Here is a 17,124-nt window from a genome sequence, read left to right as displayed (position 1 = left end):
GACGTGAAGAAAAGAACATAAGCGATATGACAATAAATGAGTTCAGTTGCTCAAAAATATGAACGAGAAAACAATTAAGAACTCGCAAAGCTCAAAAAATCTAGGACACAAAGTAAAACGGCCAAGAAAAAAATTTGCATAAAAACAAAATGACGGTCAACTAAAATTGCTTCAAAGTTGGCCGAGTTAAATTAAACAAGAAAGGCAAATTGCATGAAAGTAGCCGCCATCAATTAACATAACCCTGATTGTGATTGAAAGAACGAAAAAATAAAGACTTTGCAAAAATATTTTTAAAGTGCGAAATATTTTGATATCATTCTGTCGCTGGACAGAGTACTGTTTCTAAATGAAAGGATACAAGGCAGGTGTCAATAACAATCAGCATTAGAGATGGTAACTAAGACTTAGAGGAACGAAGTTCAAGCAGCGGACATCTTAAACTGGGATTAAAGGGTTTAAACATTTTTTTTGGTTTTGATTTTCTACAATGATTCACGATTATTTTTCTGAGCTGCTGCTGCTTAAAAGGAATTTTAGCAGAATTACAGAAGAACAAAAGTAAAGTACAGACGATTTCAGAAAATATTTTAAAAAACTGCAAATCTAAGCTTAAGCGAAAACAATTTTTATTACACGAAGTGAAAGGAATATAACCGCTATAATGGCCGGCTTAGACGACGAGGGCCGCTATTAAAACAATGGAAAAAGCTGACGGACTGAATACAATAAGGATTCAGTCTTATTCATGTAATTACAGAAATTTATTACAATCCAAAGAATCGAATTAACTAAGGACCTGACAATCAACAATTTTTCAGCATTATTGAACTAAAACAGCCAACAAACCAAATGATTTCTCCCCTAAAACCACAGCCTTTTAAAAAGCAAGAAAAACGAAGTTTTCCATTAACATTGAATGCCCACATGACACAAAAAACCTGTGGAATCAAAAATAGACAATACAAAGGAATTTTGGCAAAAAAACGAATTCTTCAGAAAATTATTGGCCTTGAAATCAGACGAATCACAAAACTCCTTGCTAATGTCCTTAACTACACCATAATATACAACTTTAGAAGTCAAAAACAAAAAAGCAGTTTCTCGCAGTAGAAACGCGGCAATAAGAACAACATATGCAGACAAGATTCAGAAGTTCACAAATGCTAAAAATGTTCATAGGTCAATGAAAGCGATAGTTAAACTTCAATACAGCGATATATTTGACGACAAATACGCCACACTAGGAAACTAATGAGAACTACTTTTAAACCGAAAAACAAGACCACAAGAAAAGAAACAAAAACGACCGAGAATCAAAAACAGTTAATATTTTTTGAAAAAAAAAGATATAGAGAAAAGACACTGCAATGAACAAAATGGGGGGGGGGGTTGAAACTCTAACCACCCTTTACACGTGAAAAATTGTCTCGTCAGTTTCGGTGAATCGAATACCTAGAGACTAGTGAGGCGTAAGACTGATCAGGCACTGGGATTTATCTCTGCTCAGCCTCATGGCTGTACCTGCTTCTCTCCTTCTCGAGGACAAAAAGTCTCACATGAAAGATCGGTCAGGCAAGAAAGTCTCACATGAAAGATCGGTCAGGTCTCAGCTATAATTTGCGTTCTATACATCTACTGAAATGAGCTTGTGACTTTATTGAGGAAAGACTTTCTTGCTCCAACGTTGAAACAAAGCTTAAGAACAGAGAAGAATCGCTAACTAACATGCTCGAATCATTAATGCAAGCTTACTTTTAAAGCAAGCAAATAACACACTTCACTAAAGTCAGAATGTTTCCATCAATTCCAATCTTAGTGTTTATGCATATTAAGCAAGATAGAAATCAGTTCAAAGTGAGGCCTGTTCTCTACCGTTAGATAAAATTTCATGGGCTGTAAAAGTGTCGAAAAGTGAAGAACATACCCGGCAGATTGCCGGAAAATAGCCGCCGTTGATTCCAATAAGCATGATTGGGATTGAAAGAACAGAAGATATCGAAAAAAAAATTTTGTACAAAAACATTTTTTAAGTCCGATTTATTTTGATGGCATTTCGTAGTTGAACATACTTCTGTTTCTTAGAGAGAGGCTACAGGGGCTACCATCAATACCAATAAGCATAAGAGATGGTAACTAAGACTTATAGGATTGTCGTTCAAATAGCGGGCATCAAAAATTGGGCTTTATGGGTTTATCCCGTTTCTATTTCTGACTTCAATTTTTTAATTCTGACGCTGTTCAATTTGAATTGCTTTGCTGAGCAACTGATGTTCAAATTCACTTTTAGCAGAATGAGAAAAGAGAAAAACTAGCCTAGAGAAGTCAAAAAGATTTCACGCAAAATGCTGAAAAAGCGGCAAAATGGTAAAGCGAAAAAAAGTTCGACGAAGTAAAAAAAAACATAGCCGGAAGAATTCCGGAAACGACTCGAAGTAGAAATTTGACTATTCTCACTGATCAGATGCATCACTAGCATATTACCAATCGACAAACAGTGTAATCAATTCACAAAGAAAAGACTGGAGAACTGGAAACTTGACAAAGGACAAAATCAAAATAATATTCTCTAAAAATCCAAACAGAAATCTCTACAAAAAGATAACATGAAGCTTCCTATCCATAACTCATAGAAATCAATTAGTTATATATTTCGCTAGATCAATCGCCCACCTAGTACTTGCAGAGAAACGTTAAACAACAAACTAAAAAAGACTAAGAAAAACTCTTTAACGAATTAGAGTTTTGTATAATTTGTTTAAATGAAAACTGCCCAGTTAAGCCTTCAAGTGCAAATTCACAGTATTAACACCTACAAAAATTCTCTTTATTGAGAAAAAGTTGCCAGCAAAAAACATTAAATTGGAAGAAATAGGCAAAAAACTTAGAAAAAAGACAAAAAGTGGCCAAAATTTGCTCTGATTTACTCGATTTTGTTTAACAAAAACAACTCGAAACTAATATCAATCAAAATGAGAGACATCTAAAAGAGCTACAACAACTGACTTCTACTAGAAAACTCCCCAAATGCCATCAAAGGTTGAAGAATATAAACGACATTTAAAACCAAATTGAACAAAAAACGATAAAAAGTAAGGTATTTTTTTAATATTACAAGAAATAAAGCCAAATAAAGTTACTTTGAGCAAAGAGAGCAAAGAAATGCTCGCGAAATAATGGGCAAGTTGGGCAAGTTATAACAAGCTAAAAAACTGTCAACGATTGAAAAAAAAACGAAAAAAAGCAAAAAAATTAAAAGTGGTTTAAAAATTCTCAATTTTTCTGTCATTTTTCTTCAGAAAAAAATGTTTTATACCAACAAAATTGTAATCAATTTGTATCCCTGATATTCCTTGAGTAACGAGCTTCTATGCAAATTGCACTTAAAGCAGTAAAACAAAACAAAAGGCCAAAATACATTAAATTTCGTCGAAAAATCAGCAAAACTGATCAAAAACCTCCAAATTTGCATAAAACTCACATTAACTACTTGAAACCTTCAATTCGTATCAAAACGAGCCCAAATCTATTACAATAACATGATCAAACCTCGTAAAAAGAAAAATTTCAAAAAAATTGCTTTCAAAAGCCGCACGTGAACAAAAAAATTTTGCTCGCTCAGAGAAAATTTTTTCACACATCAATTTCTCGCTCTCTCAAAAACAGCGGTATGAACAAACAACCACTCTTTTCGCTCCGCTCTTCACTTTTTTTCAGCACCCAAATCACTCCAAATTTTTTCACGTGTTTCATTTCCCGCTTAAAAATTCACTCCAATAAAATTGATTAAAAAAAGGACTTCTCCAATACTCCTCTTCGAGACGTAATAGGAGCGCTATAATAGCCGGCTGAGAAGATGAGGGCGGCTATTAAAAAAGATTTCACGCAAAATGCTGAAAAAGCGGCAAAATGGTAAAGCCAAAAAAAGTTCGACGAAGTAAAAAAAATAGGAGCGCTATAATAACCGGCTGAGAAGATGAGGGCGGCTATTAATAATAAAAATTGACTAACTTTTGAGGCAACGAAGAGCAGGGCGAGGGATACGTGAGTTCAATCTTGCGCGCATTCAGGTCCACATAAATAAGCGGTTTCTCCAAGCTGGGACAGGAAACCTCTCGCATGAAGAAGGAAATGTACCTTTCCACTGGAATTGCTCCCCGATCTCCAGGAGTGGAACAGAAACCAAAGAGAAACATCAGGAAATCCTTGAACGCCTGGAAGAGCGGCTTTCTGGACAGAAGACAAATACACTTTTCGCTCTGTAAAGGAAGCTTGCTCAAATCTAACTCGGCTGAACTTGTTCGAGGTCTTCCCGAATTTTGTATGTCCTCGTCTTCCTTAGGAGATCCGAGAGCTTTCAAAGCGTTCAGTTGCTCCTCGGACAATTTTGAGATGTCACTGAACTCTTCGTAAAAAGTAAGCGCCGATCCATACATCTGAACAGAAGACAAAAACATAGCCGACTAGGTCAGACGAATTGCTCTCAGACGACTTAGCTAGCTGTATTGGAGAGGCTAGATTAAGCTTAACAGAGAGAGCTAGCAGGAGTAGAAATAGGGCAATTAGACGTGGGATGTCGTCGAGGGATGATTTCAGCTCATCATGAATCTCTTCATGGACCTATTCTGTTTTGCCCCCCCCCCCCCCCCCCAGCTTAGTGGGGCTCATATTTTTTACGCCTCCCGGCGCACGTGCTAATTTTTACACAGTAACGTGCTATATAACAATATAATTTGTAACTGGGGGGGGGGGGCGTAAAAAACACTGTGGGGGAGAGAACAAAATAGATCCTTAATTATGACAAAATCTGACAGGCTAAAAATTGTCATCTGGTTATATCGATTAGCATTCTCTGCTCTATTTTTCGATACATGTAAAAAAGGCACGTACGCGTGGGAAAAACTTATTTACCCATCATTAGGGTTCGGCGAGGGAAATGGATACAGATTCAGTGACTCACGGTTACTCCCAGCTGATTTGTGAGAAGAAACGTGGAGAAGTGAGGCACAGCAACATTCCGAGCCCCAAACGGCATCCAGTACTGAATGCTAGCGCCATTGGGCATCGTAATATTGGCACAGTCGCGCTCAATTGGAGAAAGTGAGAAATGGTTAGCATCCGAGAGAGGATACCGGCTGATCACAGCTGGCTCGTACACGAGACTGGGCGCCTGTATGATTGAGTTTTTATAGCACAAGTAAACTTCGGCAGCTGTAAGAGAACCTAAAAAATAAGTGCACATTAAACTACTACTTTTTGATTTTTGACGTATTGAGTTAATAAGTCACGTTCATAAAAGTAAGGTAAGTTCGGAAAAGTGACCTTCACTATTTGTATTAACGTAAAGAAAAGTCAATTTCAGAGTGCGGAAGTCATTTTTGAGAAAAATTAACGAAAATATCCAAAAATTAACTTCATATGTGAGAAATGTGTGCCCCTTTTACACTTGAAAAGAAATATAAGGCTTTGAAAAACTTTGTGGTATCAATTTCAAAATGTTTCCATTTAATGCAGCATCGATCAACAATTATTTCTACAAAAATCAAATTACAATAAAAATGAGCCAAATGGACGAAAAACGGCTAAACACGGTTATCTATATGCGCCGTTCTCTCAAAAAAAATTTTCAAGGTCTAAAGGTTATTTACTGAATGCAGCGCATGACTTCTCTCGCTCAGCCAAAATCTGTTCATCATGTCAAGGTTTTCTCACTTTCGCTTTTAGATCGAAATTCCGCATGAACAAAACTACATCCTGTAAAAAAAAAACATAGCAGTACAAGTCCTGACAAATAATTCATTGATTCAACAAAAAGAAACACCACCAGAATGGACTATGATGGATTAGGAAAACCATTTAGAAAAAAAATTAAAAGTCGAATATACAGTAAAAAGTCAAGGTCAAAATGCCGCGTGTGAATACAAAACCAATATCGAGAAAGCAAATTTTTGTTCAAACACCATCTTCTCACCCTACTAGAAAATTAAAGCGTCAAAATTTGACGCCCAAACAGTACCCCAATTTGACTACAAAAATCATGCGAACAGATCATTAAAAAAACAGCGCACCAATAGAATTCAAATTTTTTGAATTGTACAAAACCAATATAAGGCCAATAATAGCCTCGGCTATTGCTTTGCGTCAATTGAAAAACCTTACTTTACGTTTTAATTTACTTATTTCAAAAAACTTACTTAACTTAAGCTGGTCATTAGTAACTGGAGCCACTAGCCAGATATTATATTAAGATATTTTTTTTAAAGAGAGGAGTGGTTTGTAAAGAACAAATGAGAGACAAAGTAAAAAAACAAGAAAACAGATTTGGTGACAAAAAAGTCAGCTCTATGATCCAAACCTGAAAAAATTTATGAAAAATCCAAAAATTAACTTTAAAATTGAGAAATATGAGTCCATTTCACAAGTGCTGAGTATTATTAGGCTCTGCAAAACCTTGCGGTATCAATTTCATAAAAATATATATTAATGAAGCGTCGATCAAAAAAATTTCTACAAAAAACCAATTTACAGTAAAAAAATAGAGCCAAAGGGACAAAAATTTGGCTAAAAACGGTAATCTATATGCGCCGTTCTCTCAAGAAAATTTTTCAAAGTCAAAAAGTCATTCACCTAACGCAGCGCGAGATCAGAAAACTTCTCGAAAATCTGTTCACCATGTCAACCTTTTTCTCACTTTCGCTTTTAGATCGAAATTCCGCATGAACAAAACTACATCCTGTAAAAAACAGCAGTACAAGTCCTGACAAAGAATTCATGGACTAAAAAAAAGAAACACGACCAGAATGGACAATGATTGGATTAGGAAAACCATTTAGAAAAAAGAGCAAAAAATCGAATATACAGTAAAAAGTCAAGGTCAAAATGCCGCGTGTGAATAAAAAACCAATATCAAGACAGCAAATTTTTGTTCAAACACCATCTTCTCACTCTACTTCAAAATTAAAGCTTTAAAATTTCACGCTAAAAACCAAACAATTTTTGCCTCAATTTCCTGTTTCAGCGTGACCAAAAACATTACTCCAATTTGACTTCAAAAATCATGAAAATGAGTGAACAGATCATTAAAAAAACAGCGCCCCAATAGAACTCCAATTCTTTGAATTGTACAAAACCAATATAAGGCCGATAATAGCCTCGGCTATTGCTTTGCGTCTATTAAAAAACCTTACTTTACGTTTTAATTTACTTAGTTCAAAAAACTTACTTAACTTAAGCTGTTCATTAGTCACTGAAGCCACTAGCAAGATATTATATTAAGATATTTTTTAAAACTGAATGAGAGACATAGTACAGAACAAGAGAACAGATTCGGTGCATTCGAACTCCACCAAAATTGTCAAAAAAGACATAACTTATTAGAAGATCTTATTAAAATACTAACTAAACTAAAATATCCACTTGTACGGCATAAACAACTGCTTATTAGAAAACAAACTTAAGTAGGTACAATCAAATGGCACTGTAGAAAAAACAAATGCAGCCAAGAAAATTCAATTAAATCTTATTTCTATAGCGAAAAGTTTCAAGGCCAAAACACAAGCTACAAATTGCAACTATTAAGTAGAATCAGTCTTGAAGCAAGATGACAAAAAACAAGTATGAAAAACATAACTAACCAAATCACTCCTTTAAAAAAATGTGTCAAAGTCAGTAAAACTGCTCGAATGACAGACGGGGGCAATTTAACTTAGAGGGTCGGCGTAGCTTAGGAATGTTTAACGGGTGCAAAAAAAACTCCGCAGTGCAGTTCGAACCCGGACCTCCAGGCTGCTGAGATTATAAGCACTTATTTGCAAAGGCTTTCAGTTCCTTTCGCTCACAATGCCTTTAACCAATAAACTTTATTTCAGAACGAGAGTAACTTCGATTACTTAAAAATGAAGAATAAAACCATGAAAAAATTATTCAAGAATACAAGGAATACTTTGGAGCCAAAACGTAAAAGCGTCAAGCGCAAATTTTGCATAAAAAAGACATCGTTCGAGAGCAATTAATCACTGACAGTGTCAATATCTTATATAGATAGAGCTAACAGCCCATTTAATGAAATTAAAAAACAAGCATACATTATAAGAACATATGAGTGATTTTTTCAAACCCTTAGCCAAGAAAATTTGGAGAAAACAGTCAAATTGCTGCACGTGAAAAAAAATCGCTCTCAAAACCAAAAATCTGCTTCAAAACTATTTTCTCATTTCATTCAAAAGCCGTTAGAAAAAAATGTCTTCCTTCACTCTGATCAGTTTCCACTCTGCTGACAGTTCCAGCGTCATTAAAATCACTACTCCAATTTAAGTTCTCATTGACAAGAAACGGTCGAACAAAATGTGAACCGAAGACAGCACATTTTTGAAATGTAAAAAGAAATGAGGTAAGAATTGTAAAAAGAATTGTAAAAAGCAAGTTCTGAATTACAACTTCAATAAACAGACAAAACTAAGACCTGATTACCAGCCCTAATATAAGAACAACATTGGATAGTCAACCGAGCACACAACAAAACAAACTGAATGAAAGAAAATTAAAAATGCACTCCCCACTTTTTTTCTTAGAAAACTAGCATCATCAGAGCCATTAAAACCAATAACAGCATAGTGAGTAAATGTTCACAATATGCGAGCGTAGGCATTAACCGACAACTTTTAAAACAGAAAAAGATTAAGGAAATAACACAAGTTAATTAAGGAAATTCGATTTTTATTTACGGTTCTATAAAAACATTGATCATAGTGATTAATCATAGTAATCATAGTGATTATCAATTATTTAAAAGATAATAATTTTTCTTATAAATACAGCAATGGGAGAGCGTGACAAAAAGAATAAACTCATCTACAAAACAGACAAAAAATTTCATGCAAAACAAATGCTCGAAAAGCTAAGAAAGAATTGCAAACTGTAACAATTCAACAGACTAAACGTATATTTAGCCAATGAGACCTGTCAAATTTTAGACAGGTGCCTAAGCGAAGCTGAATTAAGCAGCAAAAGATGGGTGCCCAGTTAAATACTTGATTACATGCAAATCAACACCAAAAAAATAAACAGAAGAATATTGAAAAAGACCAAGTGACTTAAACCTTGATAACTGTTCTGCCCCCTTTATTATGACCCAACCTCCCATTAACCTCCATAGAAACGCGGAGTACTCGCGTGGTGATGTACACAAACATAAACCGACTAATATCGAAGAATTGCTCTCGAACGACAGGCAAGGCAATTTATATAACTGACTGTAGCCTAAATAAATTTTTCTTTATGGGTGCAAAACAGTTTACCACGCCGGAATTAGAATCGTTGACCTCTCGCTCCATCACCAGCAGAACTTCTAATTTGGCTATCAGGCCCTTCTTGTTATGCTGCAATCGATTTTATTTTAGCAAAAGCTTTACTTCGGAGTGAGAGCAATAGAGATCACTCAAAAATGAAGAACGAAAGCGTGAAAAAGTCACTTGAGACGTCAAAGAATGTTCCAGAAGAAAAACGCAAAATGGTCAAGCAAAATTTGCATAAAAAAGACATCGTTCGAGAGCAATTAATCACTGACAGTGTCAATATCTTATATAGATAGAGCTAACAGCCCATTTGATGAAATTAAAAAACAAGTATACATAAGAACATATGAATGACTTTTTCAAACCCTTAGCCACGAAATTTAGGAGAAATCAGTCAAATTGCTGCACGTGAAAAAAAATCGCTCTCAAAACCAAAAATCTGCTTCAAAACTATTTTCTCATTTCATTCAAAAGCCGTTAGAAAAAAATATCTTCCTTCACTCTGATCAGTTTCCACTCTGCTGACAGTTCCAGCGTCATTAAAATCACTACACCAATTTAAGTTCTCATTGACAAGAAACGGTCGAAAAAAATGTGAACAGAAGACAGCACATTTTTGAATTGTAAAAAGAAATGAGGCAAGTTCTGAATTACAACTTCAATAAACAGACAAAACTAAGACCTGATTACCAGCCCTAATATAAGAACAACATTGGATAGTCAACCAAGCATATAACAAAACAAACTGAATGAAATAAAATTAAAAATGCACTCCCCACTTTTTTTTTTTTAGAAAACTAGCATCATCAGAGCCATTAAACCCAATAACAGCATAGTGAGTAAATGTTCACAATATGCGAGCATAGGCATTAACCGACAACTTTTAAAACAGAAAAAGATTAAGGAAATAACACAAGTTAATTAAGGAAATTCGATTTTTATTTACGGTTCTATAAAAACATTGATCATAGTGATTAATCATAGTAATCATAGTGATTAGCAATTATTTGAAAGATAATAATTTTTCTTATAAATACAGCGATGGGAGAGCGCGACAAAAAGAATAAACTCATCTACAAAACAGACAAAAAATTTCATGCAAAACAAATGCATGACGTCAAAAATTTCATGCAAAAAATTTCATGCAAAACAAATGCATGACGTCAAAGAATGTTCCAGAAGAAAAACGCAAAATGGTCAAGCAAAATTTGCATAAAAAAGACATCGTTCGAGAGCAATTAATCACTGACAGTGTCAATATCTTATATAGATAGAGCTAACAGCCCATTTGATGAAATTAAAAAACAAGTATACATAAGAACATATGAATGACTTTTTCAAACCCTTAGCCACGAAATTTAGGAGAAATCAGTCAAATTGCTGCACGTGAAAAAAAATCGCTCTCAAAACCAAAAATCTGCTTCAAAACTATTTTCTCATTTCATTCAAAAGCCGTTAGAAAAAAATATCTTCCTTCACTCTGATCAGTTTCCACTCTGCTGACAGTTCCAGCGTCATTAAAATCACTACACCAATTTAAGTTCTCATTGACAAGAAACGGTCGAAAAAAATGTGAACAGAAGACAGCACATTTTTGAATTGTAAAAAGAAATGAGGCAAGTTCTGAATTACAACTTCAATAAACAGACAAAACTAAGACCTGATTACCAGCCCTAATATAAGAACAACATTGGATAGTCAACCAAGCATATAACAAAACAAACTGAATGAAATAAAATTAAAAATGCACTCCCCACTTTTTTTTTTAGAAAACTAGCATCATCAGAGCCATTAAACCCAATAACAGCATAGTGAGTAAATGTTCACAATATGCGAGCATAGGCATTAACCGACAACTTTTAAAACAGAAAAAGATTAAGGAAATAACACAAGTTAATTAAGGAAATTCGATTTTTATTTACGGTTCTATAAAAACATTGATCATAGTGATTAATCATAGTAATCATAGTGATTAGCAATTATTTGAAAGATAATAATTTTTCTTATAAATACAGCGATGGGAGAGCGCGACAAAAAGAATAAACTCATCTACAAAACAGACAAAAAATTTCATGCAAAACAAATGCTCGGAAAGCTAAAAAAGAATTGCAAACTGTAACAATTCAACAGACTAAACGTATATTTAGCCAATGAGACCTGTCAAATTCTAGACAGGTGCCTAAGCGAAGCTGAATTAAGCAGCAAAAGATGGGTGCCCAGTTAAATACTTGATTACATGCAAATCGACACTAAAAAAAACATAGCTGGCAGATTGCCAGAAAATAGCCGCAATAGATTCGTAGATTGGCAGTCTAAAAAAAAACAGTAAAAAAGACAGACCAAAAAAATTCGTCTTTTCATTGAAGGCTAATCTGTTATATTTTGATTAAAAATCTGTATAAGTTATTGCTGCTTCTATTAGCTGATCTCAAATAACCTTCATTTAGAGTGACACACACCCATTTGACCTTATCTCTTTGAATTAAAGTAAATAAAAGTCAATTTCAAATTGAGGAAGTCATTTTTGAGAGTGAGGTAAGTCAAGTGTGACCAAAAATTTAATCACGCGCATGAACAAAAAACTCGCTCCACTAAGAGCGAAAAATGACGTCACACATGCAATTCAGTTGAAGTTGCATGAACGAATGAACAAAAAGTGGCTGTGACGTCATATGGTCGTAACAAAAATCATGACGACGAAATAAAAAAAACCAAGAGAAGGCCAATAATAGCCCCAGCTATCGCTGTGCGGCTATTAATAAACAGAAGAATATTGAAAAAGACCAAGTGACTTAAACCTTGATAATTGTTCTGCCCCCTTTATGACCCAACCTCCCCTTAACCTCCATAGAAACGCGGAGTACTCGCGTGGTGATGTACACAAACATAAACCGACTAATATCGAAGAATTGCTCTCGAACGACAGGCAAGGCAATTTATATCACTGACTGTAGCCTAAATAAATTTTTCTTTATGGGTGCAAAACAGTTTACCACGCCGGGATTAGAAACATTGACCTCTCGCTCCCTCACCAGCAGAACTTCTCACTTGGCTATCAGGCCCTTCTTGTTATGCTGCAATCGATTTTATTTTAGCAAAAGCTTTACTTCAGAGTGAGAGCAATAGAGATCACTCAAAAATGAAGAACGAAAGCGTGAAAAAGTCACTTGAGAAGTCAAAGAATGTTCCAGAAGAAAAGCGCAAAATGGTCAAGCAAAATTTGCATTAAAAAGACACACACATTTACGATAATTGGTACGAGCTTCATTCGAGAGCAATTTAAAATGATGGGGACGTAAATGGTTCCCAACAAACCTTTATTGATGTTTTTGTTGACAACATAGAACGAATGTGGTACAACGTCTCCCTTTTTAGGGAAGATGACGGCGATGTCCGTGAGAGCCAACATGGGCATCTTATCAGTTGGTTTGCGTCTTCTGCATGTCAGGTAAGTTCGCTGGCCACCCACTGCTGACTTGATGTTCACATAGCCAGGTCTCCCGTAGTACGATTGGTAGATCTGTTCGCAATCCTTCTTCAGCTCCTCCCGACCTTCGTATAGAACTCTGAAACAAGCGCCATTTCAAACCTTTTGGAGCAAAGCTTATTGTGCTTAAATGAATTTAGCTTTATCGGAATAATTGCCGTGCGACAAAGACCGATACTGTCCTAAGTATAGAATAAGCGACTCTGCTTGAAGTTACAGAGAACTTCTGGCGTTTATCGGGAACCGCGAAGCGGTTCGAGATATTAAGTCAGAATTTCGAAGTGACTTCTGCAGAGTCACCTAACCATGCCTAAAACACGATACGCACACGTTAGTCAACGGAAGTCAACTTCTGGCTAAGTAGGAACTTCTGGCATTTTTAACTTCTGGCACTGCAGACTTTCGACATTTCAAAAGGTGCACATGAGTGCTTTAATTACGAGTTAAGAAGGTGGAGCAGTCAGGACCATTGGATGCTACTGTCACTTCTCCCTTGAAACCTATCAGTAGTAAATAATAAGAGCGTTAAGAGCGGGGGGGGGGTATTCATGCGATACTAAACATGGGAATATAAGGAGTGATCATGAGTGGGAATTAGGTTAGGAGGGATTGAATGGTTTGTACATGTAAAACCTTTCCTTTCCGCTTTATTCCAATCTTTCTTTCTCGCCGCTTTCTCAGTAGTCTTAGCGCTTTCAAAACACTCAATCAATTTAAATTAAAACCAAATACTTAACTCCATGCAAAATCAAGACTTGTTCAGTTTTGCGTGCGCTTTTCTGCACTATTAAATTTAATTACACTGTCTAATAACGCCTTGCAGTTTTAAACACTGGTTCTTCTGGTTCATTTTCACTGGCTTCCTCTGCTTCAAAATTAATAAACGGGTTATCGGGACTGGAATTTTCATCCGAACTTGCATCAAAATCAACTAAATCACTGCTCCCAATATCCGAATCGTTTATCAATTCAGCAGCTAGAAAACCAGGGTCGGGTGGCTGCCATGTGTTGGAGCTTTGGGTGTTGGTTTTTGGAGACGATTGTGGCACAACGAAACTGTTATCCCACTCAGGACTCGAACTTAGCTGTAAGTCACTAAAATTGCCAGAATTTTCATAATCCCACTCCACATCGTCGTCGCTCCAATTTATTTCATCTATAGCATAATCGCCCAGTTCATAGTGGCCAAATGGGAGGGTTTTTATGCCATCGGGTAGTATGTAGCGTTTATTATCAAACGCTGACGAGCAGATTTTGTTTGTAGTTACTGTGCGCAACGAGTGGTGATCAGAAACAATCCGGGTGTTCTCTGCACGTACACTGTTACCTGACAGCAGGGTATTCACAAAGTCTGCATGTCGTAGATGTTGTTGCACAGCCTTCGTCACTCCCTTTGCTGAGAGTTTTCTGCAACCTGAAAAGATGGAAAGAAAATGAGAAAAAATAGGCGCTATTTTCATTACTAACCCCCTATATAATAACAATACATACTAACAACTTCCAGATGTTTACTAACCAACTATATATATTTATAGTAAAACTAATATTATTGATTTCAAAGATAATAAACTTACTTGTTGACAGAGTGGAGTAAAGCTTTGGCTTTAGGCAGATGAATTCGGTAATGTAGTCGCCGGCGAATTCATCCTTAAATTTAAGGACTACTTTCTTGTTACTGGCATTAAACAAGAAATGATCAGACGGGTAGTTTGAAAAATCGAAATGGCTCAGAACTGACTGCGGCTTTTCTGATAATTGCTTGTAGAAGTCCGGACTTTGAACAGAATATAATAGGCTGTCCGTATCACTATATAATAGGCGACAGTTGAAGTTTGCACGCATGACCCGATAGTGGAAATAATACATGTGATATTTCGCCAAATCTAAGATGGTGGCTCCCACAATAGTTGGAGTGTTCCAAAAGATAGATTTTGGGCGTGTCGTCAAAGCAGCCATGTTTTCAACGAATATCATGTAGCGGTCAAACTCGAACTTAGACACTACGTTCAGCACTTGTTCAGCGTTACGCGTGATTGTAATTTTACTGCGGCGTCGCTTAGATTCGCAGTTCTTGCCGTATACAGCGTTGTTCACTAACTTGTAAAAATTCTCCTCAAACTTATTAGCTGCAACTTGTCGTTTTTCACTGTTTAACGTGATATATGGTGATAGCCAGCTTTCTTGGCGGAACTGCAGTACTCTATGCACTTTGTTGATTACAAGTCCAAGTTCAATATACAGTTTGAGCAATTTGTAGTGAACCACATATCTCTCCTTATCAAAAAAACGTTTGTAATAATTTCTTCACTTTTGATGTGGGCAGGTTGTGTTGCTCTTTCAAATTAAGTTGGTATTCTCCCAGCCACTCCTCTTCAACAATGTCCTTGGTAGGGGCCAGGGGGAAATCCCGGTGATCGTCATGCAATCCTGGTGGGTATGAAAGATCGACCTCCACAAAATATCCCACGCTGGCGTTGTCGGGTGTGTCTAGGACCTCTTGAATTGTAACTTCTGTGTTGAATGCGAACTCTGAGAGGGGGAGTTTTTCAAGTTGCATCTCTCCTCCGTATAAATTGTTCGCATCAACACAGAAACCGAATTGATGATCTTCTGTGCTATTGTAGTTTGGAATGTATTGGTTATTAGCAATGAAGCGCCGGTTTTCGTAGACAGAGGTGACGCCACCGCGGATTGCAGGCTCGATCATATCTAGATGTTCTCGCTCTGTCAATAACTCGACATTTGCTTTGCAGATCCTCAATGAAGCCTCTTTGGCCATATTGGGTAAAGTAAAAAAGTGCATGCAGTCCAACTTATAGGTAGTAAAACTCAATTCTCTGTGGAATTCACAGACACAGGCCAATAGTGCGCAGTCTAATTTTAAGTAAGCGTCGTGGTAATCTTGAAGTGTTCCACAGCCAAGAATTTCCCACATCCTGCTTGCATGAGCTAAATTACTTTCTGTAATATTCACATTGCCACCGTCTAAGGTGTTTCCCCACTTTTCTAGTGGTGGTAGTTGTGTGTCAGAGAACTTGGCACGACTACTCATATACGAATAGGGATAGTAGCCTTTCTGTTTTAGCAGCTGAATATTTTCACCCGAGACCGTCGGAAACATTGACTTCATTATTTCAAATTGATTCGCCGGGAGTATTTCCACGAGTTTTTCAAGTGAGCTATTCATCATTTTGAAGGAGTAGATGAACCGTAGATATTCATACACCTTCACCGTTGTCCCTTTTTCGTCAACAAATGTGTCAATGAGCACACCAAATGTCATAGATATGTATTTTTCGTCCGTGGCTGGTATGACGCTGACGGTCGTTGTTGGTTCACAGTTGTTCAGAGCTAGGCAAATGTGGTGTAGGTCATAATTTTGTATGTTATGACCTACGACAGGAATGAAATTGATGTTTCTCCTTGCTCGGTTGCACTTTTCATGCGCCCAGCCGAGAAATTTGCCACTATAGTGACAATGGTCTAAGTCAATTGAGTTTTCTGGTTCTTCGACTTCTGAAAACGGTTTCTCACAAATCCAGCATTGTGTAGCTTGAGATTTGTCCAAACTTCGCCTGTCGCCTTTGAAAAACGGATATTTTCTCTTTTGCTTGTGGATATCTCTTGCAAGCTTGTGTAGCACTTTCACAAAATTAGCCATACAGTCCTCAGAACTGTCAACTTCGTAAAAAATTGGTTTGCTGGAGTGGTGATCAATTACTGTTATCGCAAACCCACACGGTTCATGAATCTCCTTTACTTGTGTAAATGCTCTGCTACTAGGTCCTTTGCATCCTGACACGGGTCTAAGAAATGACTCAAAGTCGAAATATATTACCAAAGGTACGAACCAAGTTGCAGAGAGGTTTGTAAATTTGTATGAATTTTGATCGCTTGAAGGCATGTGAATAACTGCGGGAGCGTTGTTGCCACAGTTAGTCATGTGCACATTGTAGCTTTCGAGACCGTCTCGACATATCCAAAAGCAACTTCGACAGATCCGATAACAATAACGAAAGTCAATACGTCTTACGTAGCAAACGACTTTTACAAGGTGAGTAATCAGTACATAGTGGTGATGATCGTGATCATACAACAAAAGTAGATCCATTACAAATTCAGATTCGTATGATGAAATTTTAAGAGGAAAAAATTGCCCGCTTTCGTAGCCAAACACATTAACTTGAACATCATTCAGTTTTTCGAATTCGGGAATATCTTCAAAGCCCATAGGCATATCGAATTCACCTAATGGTTGATGAATTCCCGGTTGATTGTAAGTGGTCGGGGATGTTTTGGCAGTTTGGTAGTTCTGATCAACTCTGTCCAGACTTACTCCATGAT

At 36.6% G+C, this 17,124-nt stretch overlaps 2 protein-coding genes across 3 annotated transcripts in view; one reads left to right on the top strand and one right to left on the bottom strand.

The window, feature by feature from the left end:
* The window catches only part of LOC142335864 (uncharacterized), a 103,255-nt gene extending 90,368 nt beyond the window's left edge, over window positions 1-12,887 (bottom strand). Inside the window, exons 1-3 of the mRNA XM_075384194.1 lie at window positions 12,609-12,887; window positions 4,961-5,223; window positions 4,012-4,436 (exon numbers count right to left, since the gene is read on the bottom strand). Of these exons, the coding sequence (XP_075240309.1) occupies window positions 4,012-4,436; window positions 4,961-5,223; window positions 12,609-12,708 (788 nt within the window). The 5' untranslated portion in view covers window positions 12,709-12,887. The remainder of the gene's footprint in view (window positions 1-4,011; window positions 4,437-4,960; window positions 5,224-12,608) is intronic.
* The window catches only part of LOC142335868 (KICSTOR complex protein ITFG2-like), a 408,175-nt gene that overhangs the window by 178,406 nt on the left and 212,645 nt on the right, over window positions 1-17,124 (top strand). The window lies entirely within an intron of this gene.

The sequence above is a fragment of the Convolutriloba macropyga genome, chromosome 3 (assembly GCF_964194025.1).
Source record: "Convolutriloba macropyga chromosome 3, txConMacr16.3, whole genome shotgun sequence".
In the NCBI taxonomy this organism is placed as follows: Eukaryota; Metazoa; Xenacoelomorpha; order Acoela; family Convolutidae; genus Convolutriloba; species Convolutriloba macropyga.
Note: the sequence above shows the minus strand (reverse complement) of the source record. Positions and strands in the feature narration are given on the sequence as shown.